This window comes from Dipodomys spectabilis, unplaced genomic scaffold, assembly GCF_019054845.1.
Source record: "Dipodomys spectabilis isolate Male_0828 unplaced genomic scaffold, ASM1905484v1 ptg000140l, whole genome shotgun sequence".
NCBI lineage: Eukaryota > Metazoa > Chordata > Mammalia > Rodentia > Heteromyidae > Dipodomys > Dipodomys spectabilis.
This window is the reverse complement of record NW_024870817.1, coordinates 7,721,729-7,733,975: the sequence shown is the minus strand read 5'-3', so window position 1 is coordinate 7,733,975 and position 12,247 is coordinate 7,721,729. Positions and strand designations below refer to the sequence as shown.

General features: G+C 38.6%; 1 protein-coding gene across 2 annotated transcripts in view; it reads right to left on the bottom strand.

The window, feature by feature from the left end:
- Positions 1 to 348: 348 nt before the first annotated feature.
- Positions 349 to 12,247, bottom strand: part of Lix1 (limb and CNS expressed 1) — a 53,062-nt gene continuing 41,163 nt past the window's right edge. Inside the window, exons 5-6 of one of the 2 annotated variants that reach the window (XM_042690950.1) lie at positions 2,731 to 2,808; positions 349 to 685 (exon numbers count right to left, since the gene is read on the bottom strand). In XM_042690950.1, coding sequence (XP_042546884.1) covers positions 398 to 685; positions 2,731 to 2,808 — 366 coding nt within the window. In that variant the 3' untranslated portion in view covers positions 349 to 397. The remainder of the gene's footprint in view (positions 686 to 2,730; positions 2,809 to 12,247) is intronic. The other variant, XM_042690951.1, reaches the window with a different exon arrangement.

The window sequence follows — 12,247 nt, the reverse complement described above, 5'->3', positions numbered from 1 at the left end:
AAAAGTAACTATTACGCTACTTGTCTTAATCTTGGCTGCTATTTTGTAGGGGTGCTATACTGGCCCATTCTTTGAAACAACATATAGAATTCTAACAAGGCACATATCAACTAAGCTTTAGATTGGAGCCAGCCCTGGAATCTATGTCTCAAATGATCCTGTCCTAATCTCTTCAGCTTGAGGAGAACCTCAGAGAGTGTAACAGAACAACAACAACAACAAAAGCTTGGATGTCAGGTTCTATCAGAGCCCAACTACCTTCCCATTCTGGGAACAAAAGAGGTAAAGGGATTAGTACAGCCTTCAGGTAGTAGCTACCAATGCTAAAAATGAATGAACTCTATCGGATAGTTTCCTAATGATAAGCGTCCTGAGGGGCACCTGAGATCTTGGCTTGCTAGTGGTAGCCACACAGGGCGGTGAGGCTCAGCTGGTCATCACTAGGTGAGGAAAGGTCCAGGTCACTATAGATTTGAGTGAGAGCCAAGCTCAGGATTTCTTTTTTTTCCTTGTAAAACCGTAGCTCTTGTCCAGCCTTCCTGGCTTCCTCCAGCTGCCTCAGGGCCATTCGTAGCTCTTGAGAGAGGATTCCTGGGGACTCTCGTTCCTTCATTATCCAGTCTAGGGCCATATGGCTTCGCATCTTCTCATCTAAAGAATACTGGGAATAATAGGAGATGACTTCCTAGAAGCAGAAGTTCAGAGTATCAGTAAATGAAGGCAAACATGGACATGACCTTTCATAAATTACTCCCACTGCCAGACACACACACAATCATGGTTTTATTTTTTTCCCCAACAACTCTTGATATTAATAAATGCAAACAATATCTAGTTGACATACATTTTTCTCCAAAGAAATCAGGGGTTGATCTCATTCAACTATGCAAGTCATCCAAGTTTGAATCAAAACACACTCTAGGGCTGGGAGCATGTTCCAAGTAGTATAGTGCCTGCCTAGAAAGCGTGAAGCCCTTAATTCAAGCCCTATTAGGGTCTAACAACAAAAACAAAAATATGCTACTAGGAATGATGACACTGTTGACAAACAAAGCTCTAACATCTCTCAAAAATGCAAGCCCTAAAAAAATACATTCCAATGAAAATTGTTGTGATTATTACCTCATTTAATCATGGGACCCTTCTGCTTATCACTATTTCCTTTGATAAGACAGAAGGAAATAGATTGATTTGGCAGAACATGCATTGGTCACATCTACTGCAAAAATGGGAAGTATTTAGTAGGAAACAGGACCACCAACTGCCCATTTGGTTGCTGTGACCGTTAGAAAGATGACAGCCCAGATGGCTCATAGTAACTCCAGAGAGAAATGTAAGAATCTGTTATGGAATGTAGACATCATCATTATCTATATCATCATGATACCTCCATGATACATGTGTCTCGTTGTGAGCAATTAAAACTTAGCCTCTACCTTCCATTCTATGAAAAAAAATGTCAATACATCATACTGTCATGTGTATGTTTGGTCATGTGGAGTGGATACATTGCTTATTTTTATTTTCAAGAACATATGGTATTTATTTATGACCTTAACAAATTAAAAACAATCATGGAAAAGTGTTTATAACCAATCCAACATATTTCAAAGGGCTTTTGTAAAATCAAAGCAAGGGGAAAAAATAGCCCAAACCATTGTCAGCTACTCATTTCTTTTCCATAGTTGACATTTTGAAAGCCATATTTTCTATGCAAAGAACAACTAAAAACTCCTGGGGGCTGCCCTGTGTGGAAAACGCTTCCATTTACCTTCCTCTCGCTGCCTAAGCCAGGGGTGGTTCCCCCACTCAAATGCTTATTAGAAAGTTCTCAGAAATAAACTGCCATCTTTCAAGTTCTAATCGCAGGTCAAAACAGGATAAAGCCCAGAGGACAACAGGTGGAAACCATTAAGTACATAGGAGAGACATATTTGTTATTACAAGGAGGGGAGGGAGCATCTCATATGTAATAAAGAAATAAGTGAGACTCTGTCTCTGAAAAATAAAGAAGAAATTTCTAAACCATAAAATTGAGGTGACTGAATGCTAGTGTGTTCAAGTTTACAAAGGTTTCTGTTGTTCGCTGGGGACTTCTGGTGGAGTGGAAAATATGATTCTGCTACAGCCAGCTTTGCCTGTCTTCTCGGAGCTTTCAGAAGCAGTGAATTTTCAACTTGCCTTCTGTGTTTTGAGGTATAAGAAGGTCCCAGACCCAAATTAGGCAGGTCAGATGCTCAATGAAGGTTCTGGGTTAATGATGGCTCCATTCTATACTCAATATAGGCTTATGAATCAATCCTGTGTCTAACTAACATTTGTGTTTATGTATTTGGTTGTTCTCTGACTCATACGCATTGCTAGGTGCATTTCTTCATGTGCTCTGTGCTCTTACTCAAAAACTATAACATGCAATTGTGTGTGTGTGTGTGTGTGTGTGTGTGTGTGTGTGTGTGTGTGTGTGTGTGAAAATGGTACTAAGAAAATAGACGGGATGTTTGGGGTTGAGAAAGATGGGAGAGAATTGTGAAAAGGATGGCATTAATTGAGATACATTGTGCTCATAAAATGACATGTTAAATTGAAAACCCTTTGCACATCTATTTAAAGATAATAATAATAAGTATAAAATTTAAACAAAAGTAGCTACATAAAGAAAATCTCCTAAATATGATAAACCATCTGTTTAGTTCACACACACTAACCTGTCTTAATTGGAAAAAATCTTACCTGTCGAGAACACTTTGTTTCACGAAGGGCTTTTAGACTCCCATTCCAGTGCAATAGCTGGAAAATGGTCATCAGTTCCTACAAAACCCAAACATAGATCATTGGTCTTAAAGAAATGTCAGTGGGAGACAAGCAGCTCATAATTCTGATAAACAACATTGTTAGAACAAATACTATGGGACTTTTGACCAAACAGATTACCTAGGCCCTGGGATAATTAATCCTTCACTCCCTTGCTTTACGTGCTTGCATAATGAGATGGCTAAAGATCCACATTAAAAATACATTTACTCCAATAATTGTTCACCCAAGAAATCACCTAAATATATTAGCACTTCAGAGAAATAGATAGGCAAGTTTTTACATTATGTTATTTTTGAGATTGCCAGAGACTGGAAATAATTTACTTGTTCATTCTTTGAAAAATGCTTAAGTAAAATATGCAAATATGATATATCCATGCCATTGAATATATCATATTTATAAAGGATAAAAACTCATTATAGGTTCTAATGTAAAATCTTTTGTGATATGTTATTAAAATAAAAGCAACATACAACAATGTATACTTTGTGATATTAAAAAAAAACGATGGAAGACCTCCTTATACCTATTGGTTTATCAATGCCAACCATAGTTCTTTGATGGGAAGGGATAAAAAGGGGAAACAAAGGAGGAGGCTACAATGCTTGATAAGAAATGTACTCATTATCTTGCCCATGTAATTGTAACCCTTCCGTACAGTATTTTCACAATAAAAAATAAATAAATAAAAATTAAAAATTAAAAAAAAAGAAACAGTTCTGATTCTTCTCACCTATAACCCTAGCTACTTAGAAGGCTGAGATGTAAGGGTCGTAGTTTAAATCCAGGCTGGACAGGAAAGTCTGCGAAAGTCTTATCTTCAATCAACCACCAAAGATCATTTTTCAACATAACGGCTTGTACATCTCATTGTTGCAATGAGTCCACCTGTATCCCTGTTTAAATGGTTTGTTTTTGCCCTTCCCTTCCACAAATTATACCAGTATCAAATACAGTGAGAGCAGGGGTTGTACCGTGGGGGAGGGACATACAAAGCAACAAAGAAATTATCTTATAAATATGTTAGAAACAATCGCAAGAAAGAAAAAAAACATTTGAATACTTATCTTGGGGTTCATTTCACCTAACATCAACTTATCTGACCTTTTCTGCTTGTCTCAGACATATACTAGTTATTGCAAATAAGGGAAACCATGGGACCTATGTTTCTTTGGGCCTGGCTTACTTCACTTAATATAATTTTTACTTTGGCCCGGTGGGGGGTGGGAGGGAGATGGGAAGGGATGGGAAGAGGAAACAAAGGAGGAGGCAACAATACTTGATAAGAAATGTACTCATTATCTTGCCCATGTAATTGTAACCCTTCTGTATGGTATTTTCACAATAAAAAATTAAAAAAAATTAACCACCAAAGAAACAGAGGTAGATCTCTGGCTCAAACTGGTAAAGCACTGGTCTTGAGCAAAAGAACAGCTCAGGGACTGAACACTGAACATCCAGGCTCTGTGTTCAAGCTCCATGACTGACAAAAAAAAAAAAATACAAAAGAATTTGATAAGGTGCTGTGGGTATGACTCAGTTGTATAACATGTGCTTATCATGTACAAAGTCCTAGGTTCCATCCCCAGCACCTGAATAAATGGAATGAATAAATAAATAAATACTAAAATAAAAACAGAAAGAATATGATGAAAACATTAGTCAAATAAATGTCTAAGGGACAAGAGTAGGAAGGATTCCTTCCTCCCACAGAAAATTCTTTGAGATTTTTGTTTTTGTTTTGAGTTGTTGTTGCTATTTCTTTGTTGCTTTTGTCTTTCTTCTTGTTTTCGTTGGTATTGTAATTTGAACTCAGGGTCTCACACTTGCTCAGTTGTCATTCTACTACTGTAGCCACACCTCTAGCTGGTTATTTCAGGAATGGAGTCTCACTGACTTTTCTGCCTGGGCTGGCTGGAAACCATGATCCATCCTTTGGATCTCATTCTTTTGAGTAGTTAGGATTACAGGAATGAGCCAACAGCACCCAGCTTAACCCTTTGAATTTTGAATTGTATGACTATATCACATATGAAAGGAAATGGTTTTTTTGTTTTTTTTTTTTTGGTTGGTCATGGGGCTTGAACTCTGGGCTTGGTGGCTTAAGTTTTTAAGAATTTAAATCTGTATACATAATAATATGCAAATATTGTTAGAATTTTATAGGCCATTGGTCTGGGCTGAATTCCTGTACTCAACCCAGTCAGGCTAAGGTTCCTTGTCTCCAAACTGAAACTAAGTTGTTTATCTAACCTTCCCAGACACCAAGAGAGGGAAGAAGGGGGAATGAGGTAAATAGCCAAATCCCCAGTTTTAGCCAATGTGATAAAGGATTCCCCTCTTGCTTTCTATTTAATCTTTACAAGGAAAATAACCTTGAAACGACTGATCCGTTTGGGGCTCTGTTTCTGCTTTCTTAGCTCTTTTCTCTCCATGAGTCTAACCTCCTCTTATCAGCTCATAAGGACACGAAGTCTAATTTTTGGAATGAAAGCTTGTCTGATCCTAGAATCACAAATGAAATTTTATTTTGTATTTTGGCAATATAAAATGCCTAAATCTATGTTACATCAAGAAGTATTCCCTAAAGGATACTACAGAAATTAAAACATCATCTAAATCTATAAGTTCCAGCTAGAAGTATTCCCTAAAATAGGGAGCATAAGGTAATATGTGCCTTAAAATACATTGTTTCCTACCCAACACCAGCACAGTAGTGCACCTAGGAACTTTATGTTTCTTTTCCCTACTTGATAGTAATATCAATCCCAGGTGTATTAACATACCAAAAATTGTATTTTACTAATGTGGGCATTTATTAATGTGGGCATACTAATGTTCCATTGAAATTATCTGTGTTTCAGTAGCAGAAGGATTTTTTTTCTTTATTTTTGTCAGAGAGACATCTATTATGGATGAACAGTATAAACCACAACCATGTAATTATTGGAAAAGAAGTCAATACAATTAAGAAACTTCCTGCTCATAAAAAGAGTTGTGAAAGCTTAGCATTTAGACAGATGTCCCTCTGCTCACTCACAAAAACAGTCTTTTATTAACAGTCTCCTTAAGTTTGCTCAGGGGACATGTTTTCATTAGGAAAATAAAGAAATGTGTAGTCTTAGATTGCTGATATTTTACAAATTATTGGTAAATAATAGAGCTATTAGATTATCAGGACAGCAAATGATACTATCTAAAATTCTTATTACAAATAAGTGGTTTTTGTTTTCAGTCTGAGATACAGCTTGACTTTTTTCTGTGTTTTATTGCATCCCAGCAGCTCCCAGATCCCTCAGTAAAAGTTTCCATTCATTGAAATATAACATGAATATCAGCCGTTTCTCCTCTTGCCTAGAACAGAGAAGTCTGCCTATGGTCTTGGATCTAATGCCCGGGGAAGGGTCTTCTTGTAGCCAGATTTTTACTCCATCCAGATTTTTACTCCATCTCATCACTACACTGGAGGAGAAAGGAAAGAGCCTTTTATTCTATAGACCAAATCTTGCTTAATTAGGGTTTTCCCAAAGTAGCCCCAAGTTGCTCAGAAGAATACATTCTTGCTATCTCACCACACCCCTCCAATCCAGTCATCCAATATTTTGTAGCCAGAGAATTAACATGAATTCTGTATGCTCTGATATGAAACAGGGTCTCATATACAATGTATAATCTAATGATATGATAGAACACAAATATTTGCAAAGAAGAAATATCTCTTGGTTTCATGTTTTATAAGAATCTACTTGAAGTTAGGTATTGGTGTCTCATGCCTTTAATCCTAGCTATTCAGGAGACTCAGATCTGAGGTTGTGGTTTGAAGCCCACCTGGGCAGGAAATCCTTTGAGACTCATTTCCAATTAACCAACAACAACAAGAACAAAAAGTAAAAGCCAAAATTGGAGCTGTGGCTCCAGTAAAGAATCAACCTGGAGTGAAAAAAACTGAAGGACAGGGTACAGACCCTGAGTTCAAGCTCCAGTACTGGCCCACACACAAAAGAAAATCTACTTGCATTTTGTATTTATTTTGTTTGTCAATGTTTTAATAAAGAAAGAAATGCCACCCTCTTCTCCAACTGATCCCTCACCTACCCTAAATCTTTTGCTTGCATATTTTGAGGTACAAATGTTGGAAGCCAGGGTATTACATATGCTAGGCAAGCCTTCTCTCACTGAGCTACACCTTCTATGTTAAGATAGCAATCAGATATACTGGACTTATTTATGGTTTCCAATATCCATCTTGACATAGACCTGACATTGTTGATGCTCAGTTTGAGAAACACCATACAGCAAACACAGCTTAACTTCTATCTTCTTCCAGGGTCTTCTGATTTCTCATTCTTATCTATATACCATCAGCTGCCTCTTACAGATGTACTGCTGTCATTCCATCTTGTAATTCCCCAAAGACTTTAGAATCCATGATTAGCCAATGAATACCACCAGAAACCTTTCTCATGCCCCCTAGCAGCCTTGAGCACTCAAAAATTTCCCCAAAGAGGTATGAACTATTTTGCCTCTGGGAGAAAGTTCAGCTATATCTCCCCTCTGGTTTGTCTAAATCATTCTAGTATTCTATTAATACCAAGCAGCTTTTTTTTTTTCCATTGGCCCAAGGATCCCTTCCTCAGTGTTGCTCAGGTCCTCAAAATCCTCAAGTAAAGATGGCTCTCTTCTCATCTTTTACATTATCATACCCTTATCTCTTTTTTTTTGCCTTCTATGGAGATATTAATCCCATCATAATTACATCATTAAAGGATGGTTCAGCGTTTCTGTGTGCTTTTGGTCCCAGTGCTTCATTTCCTCTCATAAGACCAAATTCTTCCCCAATCTGTCTGAGTTAGTTCTCATCCCCAGGAAATCCTTACATCCCTCTGTCTCATTCCACTGAAAATCCTGACTTCCTGCTGGCTGACATATGGGCAGGGCTATGACGTGGGCACTTCTGCGGGAATCACTTCCTAGTTTCACTGTGATTTCTCCCGGCTTCGTTTTTACCATCCTCCTTGCTCCTTGGAGAAGCCTTGTCACTCTTTAGGAAGTTAATGTTGTCTGTGGCCTAATCTAGAAGCTTGGGATTCCTGGATGGACTGACCCGGAAAGTGAGGCACTGGCATGTTTAGAGTGAGGGAGTGAGGCATGACTTAAGCTGAGTGAGGTGATTCATGCACATTTCAGGATATTTTGCTTCTCACAACCTTCCTTCCTTCCTTCCTTCCTTCCTTCCTTCCTTCCTTCCTTCCTTCCTTCCTTCCTTCCTTCCTTCCTTCCTTCCTTCCTTCCTTCCATTTTGCACTTGGGGAATTGCACTATGATACTTTCTGTCTTGATCTCTGAATTCTTTTTTCTTATCTTTTCTTTCATTTTATTTTTTGCCAGTCCTAGGGCTTGAACTCAGGGCCTGGGCACGGTCCCTGAACTTCTTTTGCTCAAGGCTAGCTCTACCACTTTGAGCTACAGTGCCATTTCCTTGATCACTAAGTTTCTTAGTGTGCCTTTCAGTTGTGTGCAAGTGACAAATGTCTCACTTTCATAACTCTAATCCTGGCCTTTCCTCTGCCTGTCTTCTCCTGGGCCCTTCTGGGTGTGTCCCAGGATTAAGCCTGGCTTCATAAATTTGAGGTCTATGCAGCCACATAGATCTCTGCCATTGGTGTGATATCCTACTCTCTTAAAAAATTCTTACTAGGTTTCAAACAAAGGTCCCTGTATTTTTTTATTTTTCCCTGGATCCCTTAAAATTATTTAGCTTATCTTGAACAACAAAGGGAATTTTAAACTGGATGGAGAATAAAGCAGATTGTTTTCTTTCCTTTTTTAGAGAAAATTGCAACTGGAGTTCCTATTCCACAGCTTTCCTGGTTCATTTTGTCATTTATTCCATTGAAACTGGCCACAACTGGGCTCTGTCCTCACAGCTCTGCCTGGCATTGCCTCTTGGTAGACATAATGGCTTTCCTGCTACTTTGTAGGGGAGAAAATGCTCACTGCTTCTCTCTGCAGCTTTGTCTAGGAGGCTGGCCTGGTTCTGCGATTCATCAGAAATAAGACAAACAAACACTGTAAATGGAGAACTTGGAAAACAGGTGGGTACCATCTCTCCACCCAAGAGAATGGATTTAAGAGGAAATTTGTTTATGGGATAAGGTTTTAAATGGCGACCTGGAGAATTTAGCAAAGATGTAAATAAACAACGCGTCCTTGGATTGCATTAGGCTTTAGGGTAAATATATTAACCAGCCTCAGCCCAACTCTGCCTAGATTCTGACCTTGACAAGACCCAGCGCCTATTGCTGATCCCATCCCTCCCCCCAAACAGCAGGCAGTTCTCTCTGGCAACGGTGCCTCAGACAGGCAGCGGCTTCCCTCCCAAGAAGGGAAGGTAAGCAGCAGCCTATCATGTTTCCTCAGAAAGCTGGCTGCAGGACGGCCCCCCTGAAAGCCTGAGGGCTGGCAGGAGACACCGTCTTGTTTTTCTACCTCGGAGTCATCCATCCCTGGATCCAAACACATGTCGATGACCCACCAGGGGGACTGAATTGCTGTGTCTCTGCAAACACAGCCCAGGCCCACGGTCACCTCCCATTATGTGAAGACACAGGCTGAGGCCTTTAGCCCAGGCCTTTAAAGGAACTAAGCCCCAGCAGGCAGGCGGAAGGAAAAGGAAATGGTCCTAGGCCTTCCTCCTGGGTTACCAGTACCCCTCCTGCAGGGATTTTTTTCCTACCCTCCCATCCTCCCCTTTCTTTGTTCTGTCCCTGGTATTCAGCCTCCCTTTTGGGACTTTATGAAGCATTTCCATAGTACCGTTGAACGATTATTTCATTTATTTAAATACCTTACAACACAGACCACACACAGCCCTAAAGAAGGCAATTAAAGTGTAAGCAAGGCGAGGTTGACTGTAGAGCCTTTCATGGAATTCCAAAGAACATGAATGGAATTTAAAGGAAAGAAAAGTTTTCTCACCTGCTTCATCTTTGGCAGACTGCACCAATGACATTCAAAATCACTCATAACTTTACTGAGAAAAGCTATTATAGACATCCCAGCTATTGTGTGCTGGGGCAGACTTCCTTCTATAGTGAAAGAAGCACAATATTCTTTTAATGGAGCGTAAAAGGAGGCATTAAATGATTTTTTTTCTTTCTTATGAGAGGGACTAGGCTACATGCTTTAGAAAATGTTACATTTTTCAGTCCTATGATATGTCACTGTTATTTCTATTTTGTGGAGGACCTGAATCTCTGAATGAATAAGCTCTTGGATGGCAAGTGACAGATAAACATCACTTGTAGTTCTGTAGGATTTTTACACACATGTTATTACTTGTGTGACATTATCCTCTTTCATTATTCTTTATCTGTTCGGTTTTAGACTGTGTGTGTTGGGGGGATAAACTGTTAATATATTTCCACCCTTTTATTCCACAGCAGAGGGTTGAGCATTTTGGTAAGAGCTAGCTCCCTTATCCTCCTCTGAAGCTTCTAGTTTCATGAAAGCTGTCCCAGAAATGAGCTAGAATGCCCTGGCATTTCAAGTATAAAGCAATTCTTCAGAAATACACAGAACAATCATCGTTAACCTTCATGAAGCATTTTCTATATGCTGGGTACTGACCAACCCTCTTCTTGTAGTATCCCACTTATTCACACTAGCACTCTGAGGCAGTACCATTATTTCCCTAAATTTGACACGGCAATGAGGAAACAGATTTAAATGTAAGGAACAGAGTGAGGGTAAAAGTAGCCAGTCCATCTGACTGCCTGGGCTAGAACTGCTGAGCTCACATAAGCCCTCTTCCAACTCAGAGGACAGTGAATCCTTAAGGATACCTGGTTACTCTCAACCCAAGTCAGGCTGTCTGAGCGGTCCATCAGATCATAGTCACTTAGGAAGAAATTGTCTACCCAAAGGTTAAAGAAGGGACGAAAGCACTTATGCTTCAATCCTATGTGCAGCTGATAAAGACAGATAGCCACATGAGAAATCACCATGCCATTAGCCAGAAAAAGATTTCAAAGGTAACAAAAAGGTACTTAAAAGTTGGCTTCGAGCCTCAGCTGTAACTCCATAGTAAACTACATGATAAACAGGTTTGGGGACTCTTTTTTTCATGAAATTTTATATCTCTGATTGCTTCTTGGATCTAATGCCATAATCTCTGATTACTTCTTGGAATTTAACCAAAGAAAATAGAATTACTTGGGGATAAAGCCCCTTGGTTAACCCACTCCATATTGATTTCTACAGCATTCCATGTTACTCAACTTCTTTCAAGCTTAGTTGTTTAGAAGGGCATAGAGGGCATACACTTCCTGCCCAATCACTATTTTCCCCCCAATCACTATTGAATGTTTATATACCCAGCCCTGCACTGGGTAGGAATCAGGTGTATGAGGTCAAAGGTCAGACTACCTGGGTCAGAAGCTTGAGCAATGACAAACTTCCTTCAATAACAGTAACAATATGTATTGTTGTAATGATTAAATTATAATAATGCTTGTTAAGAGCATTATGAAGCAATGTACTATGCCAGATGAAGAAAGCATCCAATAAGCAGTAGCTATTAATATGCTTGCTATTGTTATTAATGTAACAATTTGTTTTGTAAATACATATTTATGATTGGGTTATGTCCCAGTAAACGCACTGTATGCTGAAAAATATCAAGTCAAATACTTAAGACATAGGCATATGATGGAAAGGTGAATTTGCTCAAAGTAAACTATGTGCATATATGAAAACACGACAATGAAATCCTCTCATTACAAAAGTATGCTAATTTAAAACAAAGTAAGTAAATAAAGAAAAAATTACATTTAATATACCTAATCTACTTAATGTTATAGTTTCGCTAAGCATACTTTAAACATTCCCAGAATGCATACATCGGCTTACAGTCATGCAAAACACCTTGCACAAAGTCTACTTTATAATAAGGTATTGAATCCCTCATGAAATTTATTGAGTATTGAATTAATGCCCACATAGGTATGCTTTTGCACCATTGTAAAGTTAAAATATAAATTGGAGCCATCTGTAGTAGGTAAATGTAGCTCTTCAGCTTTGCTATTGCTTGTCAGCAGTAGTCTGAAAGGTTATGGGTTGCTAATTTTTTTATTTGGTTGTTGATAGGGGAAAGCAGATCTCTTAATAAATATATCAGAACTGAAGGGCCATTATTCAGTGAATGCTTCAGGAGCCCCATCTATGAATTCTGAAAATTAAGAGCCAGTTGGTCACAAGGTAGACTTCAAATTTTTTATTTTGTTTAAAAAGGAACTTTGTAATAAAAATCTGATGAATTATGACAGGGTCATAAGATGTGATTGTTAAGTCTTCTACTTTCCTTCATCATAACATAGACTAAGTCTTGTTTGTTTTAGTTTACTGAACTATGCCTAAACTGGGGCTGCTACAC